This window comes from Rhinichthys klamathensis, unplaced genomic scaffold (genome assembly GCF_029890125.1).
Source record: "Rhinichthys klamathensis goyatoka isolate OS25496 unplaced genomic scaffold, OSU_Roscu_1.1 h1tg000111l_1, whole genome shotgun sequence".
Lineage (NCBI taxonomy): Eukaryota > Metazoa > Chordata > Actinopteri > Cypriniformes > Leuciscidae > Rhinichthys > Rhinichthys klamathensis.
Genome location: NW_026606649.1, coordinates 2,370,937 through 2,397,446, shown reverse-complemented (window position 1 = coordinate 2,397,446; position 26,510 = coordinate 2,370,937). Strand labels below are relative to the sequence as shown.

The window sequence follows — 26,510 nt, the reverse complement described above, 5'->3', positions numbered from 1 at the left end:
TAAACTGGTTGTGTGCTTTTATTTTGTCATTAAAATTGATGGAAACAGATCCTAAGAGATTTCTTATCAAAAGCAATGCAGTCAAAAAAAAATATATATATATATATATGTATAACATTTATATAGTGCTTTTCTGGGTACTCAGAGCGCTTTACATATGAAAGGGGGGAATCTCTTCAACCACCACCAATGTGCAGCATCCACCTGGATGATGCAACGGCACCCATTCTGCACCAAAACGCCCACCAAACACCAGCTTATTGGTGGAGAGGAGACAGAGTGATGAAGCCAATCGGTATATGGGGATGATTAGGAGGCCATGATGGACGGGAGCCAATGGTCAAATTTCGCAAGGATGCTATAAAATTAATGATACAATTCCAATGTCCATCGTGTTTGTGTATGATACCAAATGTTTCTCATTGATAGCAATGGAGTGATAGCATGATAGCATGTTGAAAAATGACGCTAAAGGGTCCTGACCAAGATTCAATATCTGACGAGTTGGGAGAACATGTTGTGCCAATCAGTCAAAATAGTGATTGAGAAGAAAAGGAGTTGGTAATCAGTTTCAACTCAACTGAAAATGGACTAAAATTTTGAATTTAGCAGTAATATATATTTTTTTAATTCCTGTTTTACAGGTTAATGTGCGCGTGACTACTGTGGATGCGGAGCTGGAATTTGCCATCCAACCCAACACCACTGGTAAACAGCTGTTTGATCAGGTTGGTGTCTACATTTAAATTCCACTGTTTTGAGTATAATACTGATTTATCAGCAAAGACTTTGCTTTGTATTCCTGATAAAAATGTTTTTATTTTGAAAGTTTCTTTATTTTCCATTTCTCAGAACTATCACTGTTCTCAATTGCTTAGACGTTTGATTTTTGGCAAAAATCAGGGTTATGCACCTATTATTTACAAGTATGCATTTCCAATAATATACTATTATACTATTAATAATATTATTAATATTCTATTAGTATTCCCTTTTCTCAAAGAATGCTTCTTACTAGGCTTGCTGCGATAGTCGATGTTGCTGGTGTTACTGGTGTTCAGTCGCAACACATCACTTGCCCAACGTGGCACCGGTGTTTAGATTTTTTATAGTAATAAAAATCATTTAGTTCAGTTAGAGAACAGACACTACAATTAAAACTGAACGCATCTGCTCAATTCAGCGTGAGCTGAACGAGAGTCACAGCAAAAATCAGCAGCAGGAGTCAGTTCCCTTTCATAAGGGAACTCCCGCTGCATCGATACTCGACGCTTTGGGGAATGCCTTCGGCATGATGCGTCTGAAGTCTGTAATGGAACTACTCCAATCTTGATTGGTGCAATGTCTTTCGTCACTCGTGACGTTGCATGTGACGGTGATCCGGAAGCTATAAAAGGACATCGGAACATAGCCGCGTCAGCTTTCTGTCTTCAGCAAGCGTTCTGTGTGACTGTATTGTCTTATTTGGTGTTGTCTGTCTATCTCAATATATATGGCGAATATAGAGAAACGACTCAGACGGTGTGCGTCCCCTTGCCCACACTATTTGAGCGAGGATGACACGCACTCGTTCTGTGTTGTTTGTCTGAGAGTGGAGCATGCACGGGCAGTGCTCGAAGGCGCTGTCTGTGCAATCTGTTTTCAGTTACCTATGAAAAAGCTCTGCTCTGATATGGGGATTCGCCACCACATATTCCTGTTATTGAGGAGTTGCTGGAGATTGTAACCAGGGCAGTGGCTAAATTAAATGTTGAATGGCCATTTAATAAGCAGGAAGCGACTAAGAACAATGAATGAGTGCTTCCTGCAGACCCAGTCACAATCTTCGTGTCAGAGCCTTCCCTTTTTCACTGATCTCCATACTGAGGTATCGAGATCGTGGAAAAATCCATGTTCATCTCAATTATTTTCCCCCATGTATATATTTACATCCATTAGGGAATCTTATAAGAATGGTGAGGAGGTGATGGTAGAGGAATATTTTGTGAAATATTTTCTCCCCGACATTGCGTCACCCCTGATAGCTCAGACACTTCCCTCCAAATCTCATACATCGAATTTGTTAGGGAAAGCATAAATGGCGGTGGGTCAAGCCGGTGCATGCCTACATACAATGGGGTTATTACAGGCATACCAGGCTGACCTCCTCAAAGAGGTGGATGATAACTGGGAGGTCTCACTCGACGGTATTACTGAATTGCGTAGAGTTGCTGACTTGTCTCTTTCGCCTTCTGGCCTCTTTGGCGACGCGGCAAGAACCGTTTTCGAGAGGCTTCAGGAGGCAGAGCGACGATAAGATATCCCCAGTTGTCAGTCCAGGTCTCATGGGGTTGCTGCCAGCTCCTCATATTTTTTGAGAAGGTTGCCTCTCGTGTCCCCCCATATAAGGCTTGGGGCCAGAGGAAACATTCTCGCACAAAGCCCTCCATACCGAAGACAGGTCTGAGGACTGTCTTTCAGGTTAAGATGGCCCTGACCAAGAGATTGTAACGGCCCTTAGAGCAGTTACTATGGTTTCAAGTTGTAGTACCACTACCATGCTCCAGGGGGCTCTCCAGACTACTCCTCCTCTGGATAAAAGGCAGGGAGAAGTAGAGTTGGAGCATGTTTGGTTGGAGAGAAGCATGGCCTCCTCTTGTGCTAACCTTATGCGTAGAGTCCGGGTTGAGAAACTGTTGTTTTAAGCTCATCCAAGTAAGTGTTTTGTTAATTTTGTGGTGTTAACATTTGTATTTTGTGGGTTACGTCTTATTTGGGTCATTTCATGTGATTATGTTTGGTGCTAATGTTAGCTTGTGTGTTTCTATTTAGAAGGACTTCTCGTACATCACTCATCCAATATGGTTATCTTTATTATTCTACTGGGTTGAGACATCGTCCATTCTATGCTGTACTGTTTCGTATGGGGAGTTTACTGAGTTATGCCAATGTCATCATTGGATAAATTGAATCAACTGATAACAGGAATGTTTGAGTGCTGCAAGGACACAGTTATTGCAACGTACCCTAAACTGAAGCCTGAATGGATTGAAGCTAGAATTTGATGATCTAATGGACTGTTTGCTCCTTTCTTCTTTAACAAACCATCTCCTTCATATGACCACCTATCTTCATATACTCTCTGTTTGATGACCATGTGTGGAATATTTATATAAACACTACTGCAACAACTTCTGTGTTTGGACTTATGGTTTGAGTGTTTCTGAGTCTGGTTAAATTCATTATAGTTAAGAGAGTCCTCCCTTATAAATGTATGTGTGATGCGCCCTTCTGAAAGTTCTCAGTTGGACGGTTACAAAATGGCGCCCGAACAGGGACTCTCAGAAGGGCGCATCACACATAAATTTATAAGGGAAGACTCTCTTAACTATAATGAATTTAACCAGACTCAGAAACACTCAAACCATAAGTCCAAACACAGAAGTTGTTGCAGTAGTGTTTATATAAATATTCCACACATGGTCATCAAACAGAGAGTCACTATATGAAGATAGGTGGTCATATGAAGAAGATGGTTTGAGAAAAGATTGTCCTTCGCTTGATTGATGCAGTTCTTGCCAGCATAACTGACTCATGACTCTTTGATCAATGAGAGGGTACTTCCTGTATCACTACAAAATTATAAGAACATCGCCATTCCAATAGTCCTACAAGGCAGGTATGTCGTCTCCATTATTGATACAGGAAGTACCCTCTCATTGATCAAGGAGTCCTTGTGGAAACAGTTATGCTGGCAAGAACCGTATCAATCAAGCGAAGGACAATCTTTTCTGTTGGCAAATGGATAAAGACAAACTGCAGTTGGGAAGGTTAATTGGAAATAAGTACAAGAACAAGTAGTACCTTTGTCCCTTTACATCATGCGGGATATTGATCTGATTGTTCCGTTTATCCTAGGCATTGATTTTCTACTTGAGAGCAGAATGGTACTAGACTTTAAGCGAGTTTGTCATTGTACTGTTTTGTTGTGTTATTCATTAAGAATAATAATGAAACCACCATTCAAAACTACCGCCCCTGAATTGGAGCTAATTCAAAAGCGAAAGTAAAATTCACACGGGCATTCATAATGGTGCGTCTCCACTGGGGCTGAGCGAGTGTGTGTTCGCGCTCAACTTCCATAGAAATTCATTGAAAAACACTCGCTCTGCTCCGCAAAGAGGGAAAAACTCCAATGCTCCGCCCCTGCCAGTTTTGTTTTGTCTGCTTTTAAGTTGTTTTATATACAATTAAATACAGAATATAATACAATTAAATACAATTTTACTTCTTTGTAACTTAAATGGCCACTCAGACCAGAGATCTTGTTTATTGTCTGGTGTTCAGAGATCTTGCGCTCAAATCAGAGCATGTGAGTGGAGCGATAATATTTCCTTCAGAGCGGAGCCGGAGCCAGCTTTCTGAAGATTCCACTCCACTGCACGTTCAACCCAGACTGCCCTTTGTTATATGCTGGTTCTAAACTCTTTGAAATAAATGTTGTGGCAAATTCTCGATCTTTGGTTCAATTCTTCAAAGTCTGGTTCAGGTCTCAGAAGAAATCTTTCAGAGTCGAAGTTTCAGGTCTCAGAAGAATAACTTTATTGAGCAGTTCAACAAAGTGAGATGACGGCCACTCATCTGATCTTTCATGGGCCAGTGCTCTAGTCTTATACCTTTTTCTTATCGTTAGTATTCAATTAGCGTTTGTATTAGTATCTTTTTACACAATGGGCATCTGTATTAGTATCTTTTCACATAATGGGTATCTGTATTAGTTTTCTTTTCACACAATGGACCTCTTGTTTTTAGCAGTCGTTTACTCAATGGACATCTTGTTTTAGTATCTTTTTCTTGGTGGTACATCGTTACATTGTATACAATATGTTTCTCTTCCAGTGCTTCCCAACACCTGCATCTGTGCTACAAGTCTTTTGGGTATTTTTCCACTCTCTTGTCCATGTTCTCATGTGCCCTATCCTCACATGCCCTGTGACCTAGTTTTTCTGCTTGGCATTATAGCATTCAGACCTGGTTTTCTCTAGCATTACAGCATTTTATATTCAGACCCATGTATGAGACATGTATGAGACAAATGAAATTCCCCAACATAAGCAATAGGTCTAAGGTTATGAAGTTAAAACTTTTTTTAATGAAGTTGCCAAATGCTCGGGTTTTTCCTTGCATAGAGAATTATGAGGCGGTCAAATCTGTCAAATTGTGTGCCGTCTCCGGTTGTCAACAAATTTGTAGACCCAAAGTGGTGTTCAATCACCTGCCCTTGATAAGACAAGTGCCATTTTTGCAAGATTTTGTTTAAATATACAGTACTGTTCAAAATTCTTAGTTCGACATGGACTAAATCCAGAAGAACGGCGGCAACATCTCCAAGACGCATGTAGAAACCTACCTGCAAAGCTACAGTACTGTGAAAAGTTTTAGACACTTATCAAATTATCAAAAATAATTTCATAAATAGATTTTATTTACCAATTAGACTAACTTATATTAACCAAATCAAAACAATATTTGGTGTGACCACTCTTTGCGTTTAAATCAGATTTTCTCCTAGGTACACTTGCACACAGTTTTTCAGGTAGCTTTGCAGGTAGGTTTCTTCATGTGTCTTGGAGACATTGCTGCAGTTCTTCTGGATTTAGTCTTTAACTTTAAACTTTATTGTCCTTAAAGGCAATTCTTTGTGTAGACAGCAGTATACACATGCACATATAACAACACATATCACAACACAACACACAGATTACAATCAATCATTTAAAAATCTAATTACAGCAGGTATAAAGGAATTTCTGTATCTATTTGATTTACACAAGGGGAGTTTAAATCTCCGTCCTGAAGGAAGTAGTTGAAGTTCACTACATAATGGGTGAGTGACATCAGAAAAGACTAACTGGCCCTTCCTAATCATCCTATGCTCATAAGTTTGTGTGATAGTCCTTAAGTCAATCCCAACTATCTTGCTACATCTTGCTTGTCTCTGTTTGCCTGTATGCCTTATATGGGGCAGAAAGAGAAAAGCAAACAAAATGGCATGTCACAATGTATATGTAGTGAATCTACATTAGGGGTAGGCGGTATGTCCAAAATCTTATATAGCAATTTATTTAATATAGTTTTTTTTTTGCTTCAAATACGTTTTTTACATAAAAGTTTTTGATACCATTGAAATTTCATAATTCATATCACCAATTTTAATATCACATAAAACTAATACTAGTTTAAAAAAATGCTTATTACATTGTGCACTTTATTTGCACAGCTCTTTCAGATTTATGTTATGTTGTTCACGTCATCCTGCAGGTGGTGAAGACTGTGGGTCTGCGTGAGGTCTGGTTTTTTGGCCTGCAGTATGTGGACAGTAAAGGCTATACAACGTGGCTGAAACTGAATAAAAAGGTGAGGCTTTCCATCCCACTTTCCCCCCACTAGTACTGCTGTTCTTATTGGGCCACAATTCCACTACACATTAGATGTGCGATTTAACTGACTCTGTTCAACAGCTGCCAAAAATATGTGGGAAAAAGATCTGCTCTAAAAGTATGTGAAAGCCTGTACTTTTCCCCTATAAACAGCACTATGGTAACTTGCAAAAACAGCTTTACATTTTTTTTCACACGTGCCCCTCTGCATGTGTGTTTCATGGAGATCATAAAAAATCATAACAGAAAATAAAAATGCGATAAATTGTTAATGCAATTTTCGATATGCGATAGGATAATACTATAAGTGTGAAATCCATTTCAATTAATTAAAAAAAAATTTAAATACTGAGAGTTATATAACCAAAATATATGTTTCATGTTCTTTCTGGGAGAAGAAAGCATCCCAGAAAAATTCTGAAAGTGAACAGCAGTGTTTTAACGTAGCATTACATACGTCAATGTAAACCAGGGGTTCTCTTACGAGAGGTTCTCTCGTATTGCGTAAGCTAGCTTACGCTGCGGGAAAGATTCATCTTTGCTGAGATATTGAAGCCAAAAAATTATTTCATAATTTTGTATCCATACACAACGCAGTTCCTCTGCGGCAGACCTAGAGCGGGCTAGCTAGCAGCTCATTGGTTCGCTCAGAGAGAACTGCTTAAGCCTATGGGAGAGCGGGGCTGAACCCGCTTCCAATGAGAGGCGCCCGCGCGCTCATTGCGTCATGACCCGCCAGAATGGGCGTGGCCATGGTGTATATAAGGAGCTCTCCCAGGCTTATATGTTGATTCATTTCATCTTCAGCAAGCTGCACGCTTCTGCTGTTCCTGAGAAAAGCCATCGCCGTCGAAGAAGGCATCCTCTAGCGAGCTCAAGGACCCTGAAGAAGCCGGCCGTCTTCGCCACCTTCAGCCGCCCTGCAAGCTAGGCCATCCGGCGATTTGTATCCTTTTCTCTATATCTAAAAGAGCCGAGCGTCTTTTTAAAGATGTCTCGTTTTTCCTGCGGCTCTTGCCGCGCTCGTCTCGAGGACGGAGACCGCCATGTCATCTGCGCTCTCTGCTTGGGACTCGAGCATGCAGAACTCGCCCTCGCTGATGGAGGATGCGACTTCTGTGAAAGCCTGCCGTTATCGTCCCTGCGGGCACGACTTCTGGCAGTGAAAACCGCTCCCGCGCCGCCTATTCTCTCGCCGCGTAAAAAGAAACGCCGCTCTCAAAGGCCGCCGGAGCCCCCAGCGGAAACATGCGGGCCGCCGCCGCCGCCTCCCGCTTCCCGCTCTCCCTCCCCGCCCCTGCAGGACATTCAGTTGCCGCCGAGTGGCCGCTCTGTTGTTTCCGATGACGCCGCGGAGGAGAAGGACTCCTGTTCACTGCTCGCTTCTGACAGTGAAGACTGGTCATCTCTCGGATCCGCGAGAGAGTCGACGGGGACCCGCGCCGGGATAGAAGAGGAGCTGATGCGCCTCCTCTCACAGGCCGTCGAACGCCTCGGTCTCGAGTGGTCTCCTCCACCCGAGCAGGCCCCGAACCGAATGGACGGTAGCTTTTTTCATCGGCGCTCGACCCCCGCGTGCACCCGGGCCGCTCCATTCCTGCCTGAACTTCACGCAGAGCTGACAAAATCCTGGAATGCACCGCTCTCGGCTAGAAATCGCTCCGATATATCCGCCTCGCTGCGCTCGGTGGACAGAGCCGCCGAGAAAGGCTATGCAGCCATGCCGCCCGTCGAGGACTTGGTCGCCACGCACCTCTGCCCGCCCTCCGCTAGATGGCGTTCTTCACCCACGCTTCCTTCGAAAGCTTGCAGAGCGACCTCGAGCTTTCATGCTCGCGCTTACGCCGCCGCCGGTCAGGCCGCCGCTGCGCTTCACTCTATGTCTGTCCTCCAAGTGTTACAGAGCGATATTCTCCGTGAATGGGCCGAAGGCGGATTTGAGAAGTGCTACGGATCTCGCCCTTCGCGCCACTAAAGCCGCCGCACAAGCTCTGGGGAAATGCATGGCCAGCCTTTGTGTTGCTGAGAGACACTTATGGCTCACGCTCGCCGACATGGGAGATTCTGAGCGCGCCGCGTTTCTCAACGCGCCCCTCTCCCCGACGGGCCTGTTTGGATCTGCCGTCACGGGAATCGTCGATCGCTTTTCTGAAGTACAGAAAGCTACTCAGGCGATGAACTTGTTTCTACCCCGCCGCGCTAGCTCTTCAGCGGGCCGCTCTCACGAGCCCTCCGCCAGAGCCCCATCACAGCGCCCCCCTCCGCAGACTCAAACAGCTCAGCGCAGTCAGAGCGGCCGCCCTCGCCCTCGCTCTCGCTCTGACAGCCGCCGCAGACCGCCGCCCCCCCGTGGCCCGCGACCTAAGATCACGCTGAAGCCTGATCATCAGAAGTCTGCCTAACAATGTCAAGAAAACGACGGTGCTCTCCCGCTGCGGCCGGACCGCCGTCAAAGCTTCGCCCTCTGCCAGTCCCCGTTATTTCGCCGACTGCTGTAGTGTTGACCGCCACAAACAAGCCGGTGTCCCAGCCCGCTTGCGAGCGACAAAAAGCCGTTTTTACGGCTACCCAGAGAAATCTCAAAAAGAGAAATTTTGCCAGTTGTGTAGAAAATGTGCCCACAATCATGTGTTCACCCATACACACAAGCATAACATATCCCGTGTCTCTATCAGAGCCCCATCACATGAAACGGGCACAGCCCGCTCTAATATCAGAGAACATAAACACGCCCACGAGCTCGTGCACGTGTCCCCTCTCTGCTCGCTCTGTGTCACGGCCCATAGACTCCTCTCTGAGTGCAAATCCCGTTGCCACACACATTCAAAGCGCGCCCACACACTGTGTCCAGCCCGCTATGTGCAGCAATCAGGGCAATACAGCCATTCGGCCACTAGCCGCATGCTCCAAAGCGTGGGAAGCCATTCCAGGCATTTCCCCGTGGGTGTTAAGCATTATAAAGAACGGCTACCTGCTACAGTTTCGCCGCCGCCCGCCTCGTGCGCGCGCGCAGCTCGAATCTTCTGTCAGCCCGCTGGCCGCCGGCACGCTCCGCTCAGAAATTGCGACGCTGTTGCAAAAGGGCGCGATAGAGAGAGTCCCGCCATCTATGACCGAGTCGGGGTTTTACGGCCGTTATTTTCTGGTTCCCAAGAAAGACGGCGGCCTCAGACCGATCTTAGATCTCAGGTCTTTGAACAAAGCGCTCATGAAGAGACCGTTCAAGATGCTCACTACCAGGAAACTCCTCGCGCAGGTGCGCCAGGGGGACTGGTTCATATCTCTAGACCTGAAAGACGCCTATTTTCAGATCCAGATAAATCCCCGTCACAGGCCATTCTTACGTTTCGCCTTCGAGGGTCTTGTTTATCAATACGCCGTTCTTCCGTTCGGCTTATCTCTGGCGCCCCGTACATTCACGAAGTGCATGGATACGGCGCTCGCCCCCCTGCGAAGCCAGGGGCTGCGCATTCTGAATTATCTGGACGACTGGCTGATTTTGGCCCAATCACAGACGGAGCTTCTGTCGCCTCAGCCTCCGCTGTACTTCAGTTGGGCCTTCTGCACATGCGCCCGCTTCAGTTCTGGTTGAACAGCCGTGTACCCCACCGCGCGTGGAACACGGGCCGCCAGCTGATCAGGGTTACGCAAACGTGTCTCACGGTGCTGCAGCCATGGACAGTAGCAGAATGGTTTCGTCTAGGCGTCACGATGGGGACCTTTTCCTGCCGAAAAGTCATCTCGACAGATGCATCCAACACGGGTTGGGGTGCAGTCTGCGAGGGCTCACCGGCCTTCGGCCACTGGTCGATTCAGGAAAGCCCATTACACATAAACTGTCTGGAAATGCTGGCGGTCGAGAACGCGCTCTCGCACTTTCTCCCGCGCATCCAGGGACACCACGTCCTGATCCGTTCGGACAATATGGCCGTGGTCTCCTATCTCAACCGTCAGGGCGGTGTCAGATCCAGAAATCTCTCTCTACTGACGCACCGCATTCTAGTTTGGTCTCAGAGCCGCCTGCTCTCGCTCAGAGCGACGCACGTGCCGGGCCATCTGAACGACGGTCCAGACATACTGTCCAGGAACCTCATCTCCACAGGAGAATGGTCCCTGAACTCACAGACGGTCCAGTTACTGTGGCGACTATTCGGCAGAGCAGAAGTAGACCTCTTCGCGTCAGAAGAGAACGCTCACTGCCCAATATATTTCTCGAAGAGCGAGGACGCGCTAGCCCAGGAATGGCCTCGCCGCCCGCTCTATGCATTCCCTCCGATCGCTCTGTTACCACAGGTAATTCAGAGGATCAGGGACACACGCCACTCGGTGCTCCTCATAGCCCCGCGTTGGGAGAGTCAGAATTGGGTTCCGGAGCTCACGCAGCTGTCACAGACAGCCCCGTGGCCCATCCCAGTCAGAGCAGATCTCCTCTCTCAAGCTCGCGGCACGATCTGGCACCCCCATCCACAGCGCTGGGCGCTACATGCATGGGTGATCAACGACTATTCGTTGATTTGCCAGAGGGAGTAAGAAACACTATCATACAGGCTAGAGCACCTTCCACGAGAAGGCTCTATGCGTCTAAATGGTCTGTGTTCTCAAAATGGTGCACCGACAAACAGCTGGACCCACGGTCGTGCGAGGTGCCGTCTTTGCTTGTTTTCCTTCAAGAGATGCTGGACAAGGGCAGGTCCCCCTCCACTCTCAAGGTTTATGTGGCAGCCGTCGCGGCGTTCGCGGAACCCCGACGCGCTCAGTCATTGGGCAAAGACGAGTTAGTCATCCGCTTCCTCAGGGGAGCTAAGAGGATGAACCCTCCGCGGCCCCCGTCGGTTCCGGTTTGGGATCTTTCTATAGTCCTTGAAGCTATGAAAGCACCCCCGTTCGAACCGCTCGAGTCTGTGGATCTGAAATACCTCTCGCTCAAAACCGTTTTCCTGACGGCTCTGTCCTCAGTTAAACGCGTTGGGGATCTTCACGCGCTCTCATCCAGCGCCGCGTGTCTTGAGTTTGGACCGAATGATTCGATTGTCATTCTCAAACCTAGGCATGGCTATGTCCCGAAGGCGATTGGTACCCCGTTCAGGGCTCAGATTATCTCCCTATCGGCTCTGCCTTCATCCGATAGTGAGCGCGATGCCAATCTCCTTTGTCCGGTGCGGGCTCTGAGATTGTACACTACGCGCGCTGCCGCGTTCAGACGCGCTGAGCAGCTTTTCGTGTCGTTTGGGGGGCGCACCAAGGGTCTGGCCGCCTCAAAACAGACACTGTCTAGATGGATAGTGGACGCTATCGCCTCTGCTTACGCATCTAAATGCCTGCCCTGCCCTCTGGGCATCAGGGCGCACTCCACTAGAGGCATGGCCTCATCGTGGGCATGGTCCTGTGGAATTTCCGTTCATGACATTTGTGTGGCCGCGGGATGGGCCTCCCCGTCCACTTTTGTCAGGTTTTATAACTTGGAAGTTCCCGCCTTGCAGGCAAAATTACTAGCTGTCTGACGAACAGCTCTCTAAGAAGCTGCATTTCTGGAGGTCCCTCACAACCGGTTCGCCCCTTGTGCTCTCCTGTAATGCTTATACACTTCATGTGCCCGCTCTGCTGGCCCCATACATGCTTATGTGTACACTTCATGAGCCCGCTCTGCGGCCTCTTTGTACATTCACTCCACGTTAAAAAATTCCCCCGGTATATCCCTGGGTTTTTTCATGAGTGGATTCGTAGCGCGCACGGCGTTGGCCAGGTGTTCCCGCAGCGTAAGCTAGCTTACGCAATACGAGAGAACCTCTCGTAAGAGAACGAATCGGTTACCTAACGTAACCTCGGTTCTCTCTAGAAGAGGGAACGAGTATTGCGTTCCAGGCCGTGCTTGCGCTACTAGCGTTTCGCTTCACGCTGAAATAAATCAACATATAAGCCTGGGAGAGCTCCTTATATACACCATGGCCACGCCCATTCTGGCGGGTCATGACGCAATGAGCGCGCGGGCGCCTCTCATTGGAAGCGGGTTCAGCCCCGCTCTCCCATAGGCTTAAGCAGTTCTCTCTGAGCGAACCAATGAGCTGCTAGTTAGCCCGCTCTAGGTCTGCCGCAGAGGAACTGCGTTGTGTATGGATACAAAATTATGAAATAATTTTTTGGCTTCAATATCTCAGCAAAGATGAATCTTTCCCGCAGCGTAAGCTAGCTTACGCAATACTCGTTCCCTCTTCTAGAGAGAACCGAGGTTACGTTAGGTAACCGATTCGTTTTGAAGCTGTTTTTCTTGTTTTTCATGTAGGCCTACATTAGGTTTAAAAGCATTAAAAAAACATTTAAAATGCTTAGAGGGTTCACTCTAAGCATGGTGAGTCCGCTTTTAGCTACTATGCCAGCCGCAGCTGGAACCACCTTCCTGAAGAGCTCAGATGTGCTCCTACAGTAGACACATTCAAATCCAGACTCAAAACACATCTGTTTAGCTGTGCATTTACTGAATGAGTACTGTGCCACTGTACGTCCGACTGATTACACATTTTATTTTGCATCCTCCTTTTTATTCTAAACTGAACTCAAATGGCACTGAGAATTGGATAAGGGTAGAGCTACTCCTGTCCGATTTTAGTCGGACGTACCATACTGATTGGGATCACGCTTAGGGAGCCTGTCATCTTCGAGTATTAAAAAAAACGAGCCAATTCACATTGGCGTGCGAGATTTGCATCTCACACTCCGCCCCGCAGCGCAGGTATAAATACGGAAGTGGATGCACACACCATTTGTTTTTCGCTGAGGAGCCCAGCGGAGCCCAGAGTCAGTGGTATTCCAGCAATAAGGGCGACGCTACTGCGTCTCCATTCCCTCCCTCAGGGAACGAGGGTTACATACGTAACCGAGACGTTCCCTTTCAGTTCGGTCACGTTCGACGTAGTCGGACGTACTGTACTGATTGGGAACCCATTAAAACGCAACTAGTGCTGTCACCTTCCAGTGCCTAGACAAAAGCCTCCTGATCCTCCCGAATTATTGAGGCGGAGATAGGACAGGGCTTAGGCCTGGGAAGTCACTGCTGTTCCGCAAGACCCACTCAGTCAGACTTGGATAACACTGGGAAAGCGTGCCCCTTCGGAGGAAAGGAAGACGCTGCGGAAGCCACATCCTGCTCGTAGGGAGGTATACATGTGGAGGATACACAAATGGACTGGGCGTTTTACCGGGCAGTACCACAAAGTGAATGTCACTGAGGTGGCTCCAGCCTATAAAAGGGGTAGACTCATCTGTGACTCATCTGTGGGGTAGACTCATCAGTGATGGCAGAGCCGGCTCTGCCAAGGGAAGACACAGGCTCGCCGCAGGGAGCCGTACCGTAGAAGAATACACTTATGGGATCGCCGTAGGGATCACAACATATGGACCCAGCCTAGCACAGGTTCCACCAGTGCATACGAGTGTTAGGTCTGACATCGAACGCTCCGCCACATCCGTTGGGAAGGGTGTGGAGGAACACAACAGGGTTCGGCTAAAGAGGAACTCTACTGGAGCAAGAACGGTGCATGTATCCAGTCCATAGGAGGGGAATGGCGCAGCAAGCCGACACTTCGAACCAGGCTTACGGTGAAACTGACTTCATTTGAAGGGAACCCACGGTAAGCAACTAGCTAAACGCATAGGCTATTTTTTCTAGCGAATGCGTTAGGTGTCACCCAGCCCCTAGCTCTAAAAACATCTGTCAGTGAGGCACCTTGTATCTACACCTAGGAAGGAGCTATACTCTCTCTTTGGAGAGGCTCACCACCCAGGGGGGCATGGCGCACCTTGGGAAAACACACCAAGATGATGGCAACCACTATCCAGTGGGCCAACCTCTGCTTGGAAACAGCCTTCCCTTCTGCTGGTCTCCGTTACAGGCAAGACGTGGACTGAGGTCCTGAGGCTTTGCATTCTGTCCAGCAATAACCGCAAGGAGCGAAAGGGACAGAGAAAAACCAGAGCTGGGTCTGCCTCCTCCGGGGCAGCGCTTGCAGGCTCACCACCTGGTCCCCTTTTCAAGGGAGAGGTAAGAACCTTGGGCACATATCCAGGCCGGGGTCTCAGGATACCATGAGAGTTGGCTGGCCCGAATTCCAGGCACGATTCGTCGACCGAAAATGCGTGCAGGTCCCCTACCCTCTCGATAGAGGACAAGCAAGCAGGAGAACTGTTCTTTTAAAAATGTTTTTTTTTTTTTAACCCTCTGGGGACCAAGAACGCACCCGTTCGTTTTGGCAGATTTTTTTCACATAGCAGAAAAATAGACTTAAAGTACTCCATTACTGGTCATACAGAGTTATAAAACATATAAAAAAAACTGTTAAATGTCTACTTTTTTATGTGCCCACCTACAATCGAAATAAAATATTGTGCTTTTGTAAAATAAAGAAAATAAACAGGGTGTGCCTCTCCGTGTCCGTGAACTTTTTTCTGGAGCACGTCTCTTAAACTTAAACAAAACTCAGCTAATACTATTCACCCAGACATGAGCAATATATGTTTATGATCATTTAAGTTTGAACTTTTAAATTATCTAATTTAAAACTAAAATAAATATTCCCTGTTTATGTAATCTATATAAAAAGAGAGATGTGTGAGCCGTTCTCATTATCGTTCTCGCATCTCATTCCGCTAATGTGACACGCCCACGGAGAGCGCGCGCTATTCAAATGCTAATGATCTGAAGCAACACATTGAGATGTGTAAACGCCCATATAAACTCTGTAAACACACTATATTTAGTCAGATTAATGTACTGTCATCTTGCGCGGCTGTGAGGAATAATCCTGGGACATTTACCTACCTCAGAACAAGTGCTGGTTTATTTTCACTTCGAGGAGCGAGCTGAACTGTAAGTATTTTATTCTTGTGGTTTGTTCTAATCGCGATATATAATAACGTTAGTGTCTGTAAACAAAAATAGCCTACTGTTTAAATTTGAATCATGTTTCTGTGTGTGTGTGTGTGTGTGTGACTAGTTTAGGATAGATTATAAAGTTTTAGCTCTAAAATAGACATAAATAAGCTTTTGTTAGCAGTTTCTGCTCATATGTTAAATATATAGTATGTTTTGCCAAAAATAAACTTATCAACTGTTATAGTGTTTGTTCCAGCTAGGCTATATCAAAATAATGAATCCTTAACTTTGAAATATGTATAATAAAATGGACTGGCATACTTTAAAAAATAATACTTTATAAGAGATTTATGGAAAAAGACAATTTTCTTTTCAAGATGTTTCCAACTCTAACTTTGAACCAATTCTATTGAATGGCCCATATAACCTATTTGAAAAGGATTTGTTTCCAGGTATGACTAAAAATGTGCTTTTGACTTTCATTTATATTTTGATTATATATATATATATATATAATGTCTGTGTGTGTGTATACAGGTCCTTCTAAAAAAATTAGCATATTGTGATAAAGTTCATTATTTTCCATAATGTAATGATAAAAATTAAACTTTCATATATTTTAGATTCATTGCACACCAACTGAAATATTTCAGGTCTTTTATTGTTTTAATACTGATGATTTTGGCATACAGCTCATGAAAACCCAAAATTCCTGTCTCAAAAAATTAGCATATTTCATCCGACCAATAAAAGAAGTGTTTTTAATACAAAAAAAAAAGTCAACCTTCAAATAATTATGTTCAGTTATGCACTCAATAGTCAATACTTGGTCGGGAATCCTTTTGCAGAAATGACTGCTTCAATGCAGTGTGGCATGGAGGCAATCAGCCTGTGGCACTGCTGAGGTGTTATGGAGGCCCAGGATGATTCGATAGCGGCCTTAAGCTCATCCAGAGTGTTGGGTCTTGCGTCTCTCAACTTTCTCTTCACAATATCCCACAGATTCTCTATGGGGTTCAGGTCAGGAGAGCTGGCAGGCCAATTGAGCACAGTAATACCATGGTCAGTAAACCATTTACCAGTGGTTCTCTTACGAGAGTATCTCTCGTACTGCGTAATAGCTTTACGCTAGGGGAAAAACTCTTTTCCACGAGATATTGAAGCCAAAAATTATCCTTAATTTTTTATTAATGTAAAACGCTTTGCAGCAGCAAGCAGACATAGGCGAAACAGCTCGCGCGCCTATTGGTTGCTCTGCAGCAAATGCAGCAGCCTATCGAGAGAGACTCTGCGTGACGTAATGACCAATGGGGGCAATTCGCGCCCATATCGTCACGTCCCGCCAGAAGGGGCGTGGTCTCACCCTATAAATATGCTCGTTAGGCTGGTACAAGCTGATTTTTATCTCTTCAGCGACGCACACGCATCGCTGGATCCGGAGTGAGAAGCCGCACCGTCGAAGCAAGCCTTTCAGCGGGACGAGCTCTGGAGTCGCTGGCCTCGCCGCCTTCAACTGCCGTACCTGCTGCACTTTCCGGCGTTCTATATCCTTTTTATACTCTGTGTATATTTACTCTGTTGAGAGTGTTTGCTCGCTTACTTGACGCGACTCACACTTCTCTCACAAAAGAGCTGCGTCTTTTTAAAGATGCCTTCCTGTGGCTCGTGCCGCGCCCCGCTCAGCGATGGAGACCGGCACGTCATCTGTGTTTCCTGCCTGGGTGAGGATCACGCGGCTCTCGCGCTCGCTGACGGCGGATGCCCTAATTGCGAGTTTTTGCCTATGGTGACTCTGAGGACTCGCCTGGCATCATTCTCCGAGCCTTCACCGCAGCCCGCCGTGGTGCCGCGCCGCAAGAAGCGCCGCGCCCAGCGCGCTCCCGAGCTTTCTCCAGCCCGCCAAAGCTCGCCGGTTCGCCCGCCAGCTTCGCTCGAGTCGCTCACTGACGGACAACGGCCGCCGCCTGCTGCCGCGTCCATCCACGAGTTTGACGAACCCACCGAGGCGTGTTCTCTTCTGGCATCCGATAGCGAGGATTGGGCGAGCTCCGTGGACCTCCCCTCCGCTAGCGTTTCCCGCCAGACCACTGGTAAGAGAGCCGGCATTGAGACTGAGCTGATGCGTCTGCTCTCTCAGGCCGTGGAAAGCATCGGCCTCGATTGGGAGGCGCCCGCGCAACCGCCGCGCAACAGGCGAGCTCTGTGGACCTCCGCCTTCTGTCCGCGAGTCGTCAAGGAAACGGGCCAGCATCAAGACCGCGAGCCCTAAAACCGCGGCTAGCTTTCTTTACGTTATAAAAAATCTACCCCCGCCCCCCATGGGCGTGCGTCACCGGCAAATGAGAAAAGAGTGTGTTTTAGTCCCCGCCGAGGCCGGACTAATCTCCATTTCTCAAACATTTCTCAGCTCCTAGTTTGAGCGGCTGAAAATGTCATTATTGCAGCAATGAGCCTGTTGTATAACACGCACACCTGCATACAAACGCCGACACACACAAAACTGATGACGCTCTCTTATCTGCTTGCGCTAGTGTAGTTCTCCCTGTGGCCCAGTGGCGGAACCCGAAGCTTTCACGCGAGAGACCCGTGTTCCATCCCGGCTCTTGCAGCAGATAAAAGTTTAGTCTCGCCGCGGCCAGACTTCCACCGAAACTTTTCGCTCGTTCAGTTCCAGAAAATGCGACTGTTCCAGTGTATTTTGCAGTAAACAAGCTGGTACCACGGCCCGCTTGCCTGCACATAAAGGCCGTTTCCACGGCGACCCAGAAAAATCATATAATCATTGTATTTCTGGTTTTCCGGCCACAGCCGATGGTGTTATAAGTGTAATAAAATGCTCACAGCCCAGTGTTCATTTCTACACACAAACACAGCCCGCCACGGTACAGGGCTCGCACAAATGAAATCGACGCATGTCAATTGTGCATTAAATGTAGTGAATGTGCCCACAACCCAGTGCCCACAAACACTACCACGGTTTCTGTAAAACGAAACCAACACAAGTCTTCCTAGCCTCCTAGGAAATCGACGGTGTTTCAGTCTCACCGTGGCCAGACTTCCACTGAAATTTTCGCTCGTTCAGTTCCAGAAAATGTGACTGTTCCAGTGTATTTTGCAGTAAGCAAGCCAGTACCATGCCCGCTTGCCTGCACACAAATGCTGTTCCCACGGCGACCCAGATAAATCACATAAATGGTGTATTTTCTGGTATTCCGGCCACAGCCGATGGTGTTATGAGTGTATTGAAAATGCCTACAACCCAGGGCTCATTTCTACACACAAACACAGCCCGCAAAAATGCACAACCAAAATTTGGGCTCGCACAAACAAAATCGCCTCATGTCGATTGTGCACTAAATGTAGTGAATGTGCCTACGTCTCAGTGCCCACAAACACTACACACCACATGTCCCACGGGTTCTGTGAAAACGAAACCAACACGCATTCAGTCAGCTCAGGCCGACGGTGTTTTTCAGTGCAGTAAATGTGCCCGCTGTCCTGCGCCCACATTCACTCACAGACATGTTAAGCCCCACGGGGCTCGCCCCGCTCTCTCTCCCTCAGCAAACTGCTATAAGGGTTTTGAGCGCGGCCAGGCTGCCCGCCGCGATCGGCGCGCCCCCCGCCTCACACACTGTAAACACAGTGTCTGCGTTACAGCACGCCGGAGCTCTTTTGCCGTCACTATGTCTCGGCCAGAGCCCAGATCTCATTCTACCCCTAGCTATTCACGCGAAAGTGTGGGCACAGCTTCCTGGGGTATCAGAATGGGTGCTGAACACTATAAAAAGAGGCTATTCGCTACAGTTCGCTCGACGTCCCCGCCGTTATACGGCGCGCGTCGAGACGACGGTGGAAAACGAAGTATCTCATCTACTTCTAGCCGAGATAGCGAAACTACTGAGCAAAGGCGCTATAGAACCTTTATCTCAAGCTCAGAGCAAAGGGGGCCTACACAGCAGATATTTTCTGGTACCGAAAAAAGATGGAGGTCTCAGACCCATTTTAGATCTGCGACAGCTGAGCAGAGCACTTGTGAAGCGCCAGTTCAGAATGCTTACGACCAAGAAAATCCTCGCGCAAGTGCGCCACGGGGACTGGTTTATGTCAATAGATCTGAAAGACGCCTATTTCCAAATACAAATAGCGTCCCATCACAGGCGATTCTTGAGATTCGCTTTCAAGGGCCAGGCATATCAATACACAGTCCTGCCATTCGGCCTGTCCCTAGCACCTCGTACATTCACGAAGTGCATGGACGCGGCGCTCGCACCCCTGAGACTCCAGGGCATGCGAGTCCTGAACTACTTGGACGATTGGCTGATTCTAGCTCGATCACGATCGGAGCTCATTGAACACAGGGCCGCATTACTCGAGCACCTCGAGGAGCTGGGCCTCACAGTCAATTGGGCGAAGAGCTCACTGTCTCCCAGTCAGAAAATTTCCTTTCTGGGAACAGTGTTGGACTCGCTGTCCATGACAGCACGCCTGTCACCAGAGCGCGGGCTAAATATTCAGTGCGGCGCGAAATCCTTCCGCCACGGCGCGATAGTTCCGCTCAAAAGGTTTCAGAAAATGCTGGGGCTGATGGCCTCAGCAGCCTCTGTACTCCAGTTGGGCTTGCTCCGCATGCGCCCACTGCAGATGTGGCTGAAAGCGCGGGTTCCACCCAGGGCATGGACAGCGGGTCTGTTTCGCCTCAGGGTCGACCTTCAGTGTGTTTCAGCTCTGGAACCTTGGAAAATAACCGACTGGTATCAGTCAGGTGTGAGTCTGGGGACCGCTTCGAGTGTGAAGGTGGTGTCTACGGACGCCTCCACCTCGGGGTGGGGAGCGCTGCTCGAGGGCAGACCGCTAGCTGGCCTGTGGTCAGAACGGGAAAAGCTCCTTCACATAAACTGCTTGGAGATGATAGCAGTCGACAAAGCTCTTCGGCGTTTTTGTCCCCAGGTAACAGGCCACCACGTCTTGGTCCGGTCGGACAACATGTCAGTGGTGGCATACATAAATCGCCAGGGCGGCGTCAGGTCACGAAACCTTCACAGGCTGACGGAACGCCTCCTGGTCTGGGCTCAGCACAACCTGCTCTCACTGAGAGCAGCGCACGTGCCTGGTCACCTGAATGTGGGACCAGACAGACTGTCCAGGAACAATGTTCCAGCAGGGGAATGGTCGCTGCACCCGCAGACGGTCCAGCTGCTGTGGAAAACGTTCGGCAGAGCACAGGTGGACCTATTCGCGTCCCACGAAAACGCTCATTGCCCGGAGTTTTTCTCGAAAAGCAAGGACGCGCTGGCTCATGTTTGGCCCCGCTGCCCCCCTATATGCTTTTCCTCCTGTCTCGCTCCTGCCTCAGGTGTTGGAACGAATCAGGGAGAACGGATGCCCAGTGCTGCTCGTAGCTCCGCTCTGGACAAACCAGACGTGGTTCCCTGCCCTGATGCAGCTGACCAGCACTGCCCCATGGCCTGTACCATTGAGGAGAGACCTCCTCTCTCAGGCGGAGGGCTCGATTTGGCACCCTCGCCCGGAGTTGTGGTCCCTGCACGCATGGGCCATCAACGGGTACCCGCTAGCCTCCCAGAAGGAGTGTTAAACACGATCGCGCAGGCTAGAGCTCCGTCTACCAGGCGGCTCTACTCCTCGAAATGGTCTGTTTTCTCTGCATGGTGTCAAGCCCAGAGCTTTTCACCTGTGGAATGCGGGGTTTCGGAAGTGCTTTCCTTCCTTCAAGAGCTACTGGATAAGGGCAGGACCCCATCCACGCTCAAAGTATATGTGGCGGCCATAGCAACGTTTGCAAAACCGGTGTCTGGCCAGTCATTGGGGAAAAACGACTTAGTCGTGCGTTTCCTTAGGGGAGCTCGGAGGCTGAACCCTCCCAGGCCCCCTTCAGTCCCGACGTGGGACCTTTCCACGGTCCTGGAGGCCATGAAAGGCGCCCCGTTCGAGCCAATCCAGCTGGTGGACATGAAACACCTGTCGTTCAAAACAGTGTTTCTCATGGCTCTCGCTTCAGTGAAGCGCATAGGGGACTTACAGGCGCTTTCAGTAAGCGCGTCGTGTATGGAGTTTGGGCCTAATGACTCGAAGGTCATTCTCAAACCAAAGCACGGGTATGTCCCGAAATCCCTCAATACACCGTTCAGGGCCCAGGTAATTTCCCTGTCCGCCCTTCCGGTTCTCAGTGAGAAGGAGGATGCGAGTCTCCTTTGCCCCGTCAGGGCATTGAGAGCTTATGTGTCACGCTCGTCTGTTTTCAGACAGACGGAGCAGCTTTTTGTTTTGTTTGGCGGGCGTTCCAAGGGACTCGCCGCCTCAAAACAGAGCCTATCCAGATAGATAGTGGATGCCATTGCGCTCGCTTACTCTGCAAAGGGCCTACAGTGCCCCTTGGGTGTCAGAGCGCACTCCACGAGAGGCGTGGCCTCTTCGTGGGCTTGGTCGAGCGGGGTTTCCCTGCAAGATATCTGTACGGCCGCGGGCTGGGCCTCGCCGTCTACATTTATAAAATACTATAACCTGGAGGTACCCGCCTTACAAGCTAAGCTTTTGGCGGTCTAAAATTCAGTGCTATCTGCCCCGCTGCGCAGCCCCATGAGTGTTGACACACGTATGGCCACCCAGATCAGGCTGAAAGCTTTCACCCTGGCTGCGCGTTTTATTGTCATATGATAGCCCCGCTGGGTGCTTTTTTATAGGGAATGACGCTTCCAGCCTCTCTTCCTCCACTCTATGTGAGTTTATGGTGATTATGCACTACATGAGCCCTGGGCTTCGGCCCTCGGGACTTTGGTGTTGGATCCCTGTACGCACGGCGTGTTGCATTGTGTTCCCCTAGCGTAAAGCTATTACGCAGTACGAGAGATACTCTCGTAAGAGAACGTACTTGGTTACTAACGTAACCTCGGTTCTCTCTAGAGAGGGAACGAGTACTGCGTATCTTGCCGTGCTTGGAATACGCTCTGGTTCGCTTCAGCGATAAAAACCAGCTTGTACCAGCCTAACGAGCATATTTATAGGGTGAGACCACGCCCCTTCTGGCGGGACGTGACGATATGGGCGCGAATTGCCCCCATTGGTCATTACGTCACGCAGAGTCTCTCTCGATAGGCTGCTGCATTTGCTGCAGATCAACCAATAGGCGCGCGAGCTGTTTCGCCTATGTCTGCTTGCTGCTGCAAAGCGTTTTACATTAATAAAAAATTAAGGATAATTTTTGGCTTCAATATCTCGTGGAAAAGAGTTTTTCCCCTAGCGTAAAGCTATTACACAGTACTCGTTCCCTCTCTAGAGAGAACCGAGGTTACGTTAGTAACCGAGTACTATTTAGCACTGTGAGCAGGTGCCAGGTCGTGCTGAAAAACGAAATCTTCATCTCCATAAAGCTTTTCAGCAGATGAAAGCATGAAGTGCTCCCAAATCTCCTGATAGCTAGCTGCATTGACCCTGCCCTTGATAAAACACAGTGCACCAACACCAGCAGCTGACATGGCAGCCCAGACCATCACTGACTGTGGGTACTTGACACTGGGGAGAAGGAGATGCCAAAATGCCTGAAGTCCAGTCTTCCTCCAGACTCTGGCACCTTGATTTCCGAATGACATGCAAAACTGAGCAACAGTCCAGTGCTGCTTCTCTGTAGCCCAGGTCAGGCGCTTCTGCCGCTGTTTCTGGTTCAAAAGTGGCTTGACCTGGGGAATGCGGCACCTGTAGCCCATTTCCTGCACACGCCTGTGCACGGTGGCTCTGGATGTTTCTACTCCAGACTCAGTCCACTGCTTCCGCAGGTCCCCCAAGGTCTGGAATCGGTCCTTCTCCACAATCTTCCTCAGGGTCCGGTCACCTCTTCTCGTTGTGCAGCGTTTTTTGTCACACTTTTTCCTTCCCACAGACTTCCCACTGAGTTGCCTTGAGACTGCACTCTGGGAACAGCCTATTTGTTCAGAAATTTCTTTCTGTCTTACCCTCTTGCTTGAGGGTGTCAATGATGGCCTTCTGGACAGCAGTCAGGTCGGCAGTCTTACCCATGATTGCGGTTTTGAGTAATGAAACAGGCTGGGAGTTTTTAAAAGCCTCAGGAATCTTTTGCAGGTGTTTAGAGTTAATTAGTTGATTCAGATTATTAGGTTAATAGCTCGTTTAGAGACCCTTTTCATGATATGCTAATTTTTTGAGACAGGAATTTTGGGTTTTCATGAGCTGTATGCCAAAATCATCAGTATTAAAACAATAAAAGACCTGAAATATTTCAGTTGGTGTGCAATGAATCTAAAATATATGAAAGTTTAATTTTTATCATTACATTATGGAAAATAATGAACTTTATCACAATATGCTAATTTTTTGAGAAGGACCTGTATATGTATATATATTTTCCTTGCATTCTGTCTTGTGACACACCTGAGTGAAATGAATGCATCTTTGTCTTCTCAGGTGAGAATCACCTAATTATACATGAGGGGGTTGGGCCGTTCACGCCCATTCGCATATTGCCTTTCAAACAAAAAAATGTTTTTCACATTTTAAAGCAATCTATGGTTTTATGTGAATGGTTAGGCAGGATGATTTTCAGATCATTTTGAAGCAAATACTCTAGGCCACAACATCCATTAGTCAAAAGTCTCGTGGACACATATTTAGTATGTGTTTTGTGGCCTTATTTCAGAAACTTTAATTTTTAGTTTTATCAATAAACATGCATAAACAATATTCTCTCAAAAATACAAACATGTACATACATGTTGCTCACATATTCTGGTAGCCCTGTTTGTGCTAAATAGAGTGTAATTTCACCTGTGCCAGTAATATGTTTATAAGCAACTGAAAAAAGCACAAATGTCAGGGCATGTCAAAACATCTCAAGGACCCCAAAAACACCTTGGTCCCCAGAGGGTTAACTCAGTTGCCTGGGGAGCTCAAAGGGAGGTCTCTGCAGTGCAGTAACACCAGAGATAAGTCCCAAGAGGGAATAGAAGGGGCGCAAGGCAGATTCAGTCTCCTTGCTCCCCTCAGGAACCTGACAAGTCGTGCTTCCCCATGGATTTGTATCCAACGCATCATGATGTGTGTCAATTCAGAGAGGCAACATACAATTAGAGGGTGGAGGGAGACAGCCCTCGCTTCTTGTTGGAAAGAAAGCACTGAAGAGATCAAACATCTTCGTGGGTCTTCCACCGTGAGAAGAACAGCACTCAACGAACAGGTTCCACTTCAGGTTGCAAGCATGCCTCGTAGAGGGTGCCTCAGAAGCTTCTGACTCCGAGGAGGTGGCAGGCGAGTTGCGACATGCGAGGGAAGTGTTGCGCAACGGTGTTGCGCAACGGTCGCAGTGTTGTCTGTAATGACCAGTACGGGCTTGCTGAGTATCGGCGTCCCAAAGCAAGGTGTGCTGTTAGCAACTCGAGGCAATTGATGCCAATGCAGTTGGAGGCCCGCCCAGACCCCCGCTACTGCATGCCCGTTATACATGGCCCCTCAGCCAGTGTTGGTGGACACTTGTTCTGGGGCAGCTGGCCCGGAGAAACAAATGGTCTGATCACGGGCTGAGGGTTTGGCGGCAGGTCAGGGTGATTTGTCACACGGAGCGTGCCGCTCTGCCACGGCCACCTCGGGACTCAGCCGTAAAGCCAGTGTCTTTATATGGAGCCAGTCTTTATATGGAGGAAGCAGTTCTATTGCGGCTGCGTCTGCCACATGCCCCAGGAGCCTCTGAAAAGTTTCAGTGGGATCCTTTCTCTACTTCTGTACAGCACCGACCGGACACGCACCTCTTAACCCCCTGGGGTCAGCTATCGCACCGGCGCGATTGTCTCGCTTTTTTTCTTATCAGTGCAAAATAGACTCAAATAACTCCGTCGATTTTTGTCATACAGGCAAGTGTTATACATCATTCAAAACTGTTAAATGTCTTCTTTTATTTGTGTACACTAATAATAAAAACAAAATGTTGTGTTTTTCTTAAAATAAAGAAATGAAACATGATGCGAGTTCTCCCGTCTCTCTCAATGTGAAGTTCATTCTGGAACGCGACAGAAAATTATCTGTAACTCAGCGAATACTTTCCACCCACACGTGAGAGATATGTCTTTACAAAGCTTGAAGTCTCCATTTTTAAATGATGTAAATCATATCAAAAACAAATATTCTGTTTAAGTAATCCGTATGAAAGCAACGACATGTACAGTTTCTCCAGCCCGAGCTTATTAGTTCTAATGTGACCACACCCACACGTGCAAGAGCTGTTCACATGCAAATATCCACGTGCAGGAACGCAGAGCTGTAAACGCCCTCATCACCTCTAAACAAAGAATCAGCGACTTCAGTAACGCACTCATCTGCTTTTCATCGAGTTTGGAAGACTGTGTTTGTGCTGTGCTGTTTACCTTGGATTTACCTCAGAAGAACACGATATGAAGATGAGAGATTTAAGGTAAGAAATGTCCACTCATAATAGTTATTGTTGCATAAACTTTACATTGTAGCTACTAGTTAAACTGGTGCCAGATTAAAATGTATGTATATATATTTGGCATATAGGCTATATAGACAGAAACATGTTGAAATATGAACTGTAGACAATCGCACCCTGTATATACACATATATATATATATATATATATATATACACTACCGTTCAAAAGTTTGGGGTCGGTACGATTTTAAATACTTTTAAAAGAATTCTCTTCTAAAAATCGTACCGACCCCAAACTTTTGAACGGTAGTGTATATATATATATATATATATATGTGTATATACAGGGTGCGATTTGTGAAAAAAACAGAGGGGGGGATGTTTTGAAAAAGTTTTATTCAAAAAAATAAATCATGAGAACATGAACTTCAACACTGCATTTGCAGGGATTGTAAAATTTTTTTTCTTATTAACTCATGAAGTAGCTAACGCAATATTTTTACTCTAATAGCTTATATGAACTGTGATCACGCACAACGAAAAAACACGCAAGAATTAAATCCCCCTCCCAGTACCATGGATAGTGCCACTCGGCTTGACATGTCAAAAGACTTAGTTATGAATGGCAAAATTAAATGGCACAACGTAGTGTCAACTTAAACATAAAAAGGCTATAGTGTAGGCATTTGCATCATACTAGGAAAACAGTCTTTTTCTGCTTTCCTGTGGGAAAATCCGCAGCTTTCCAGTGGGTGGTCCATTTCGGATTTTATTGTTCTATCGCACTGACAGTTCACATTACAGCGCTTTA

At 47.5% G+C, this 26,510-nt stretch overlaps 1 protein-coding gene across 1 annotated transcript in view; it reads left to right on the top strand.

The window, feature by feature from the left end:
• The first annotated feature begins 462 nt into the window (after nucleotides 1–462).
• The window catches only part of LOC130087734 (radixin), a 553,959-nt gene continuing 527,911 nt past the window's right edge, over nucleotides 463–26,510 (top strand). Inside the window, exons 1-3 of the mRNA XM_056254217.1 lie at nucleotides 463–529; nucleotides 613–728; nucleotides 6,301–6,396. Coding sequence (XP_056110192.1) covers nucleotides 463–529; nucleotides 613–728; nucleotides 6,301–6,396 — 279 coding nt within the window. The remainder of the gene's footprint in view (nucleotides 530–612; nucleotides 729–6,300; nucleotides 6,397–26,510) is intronic.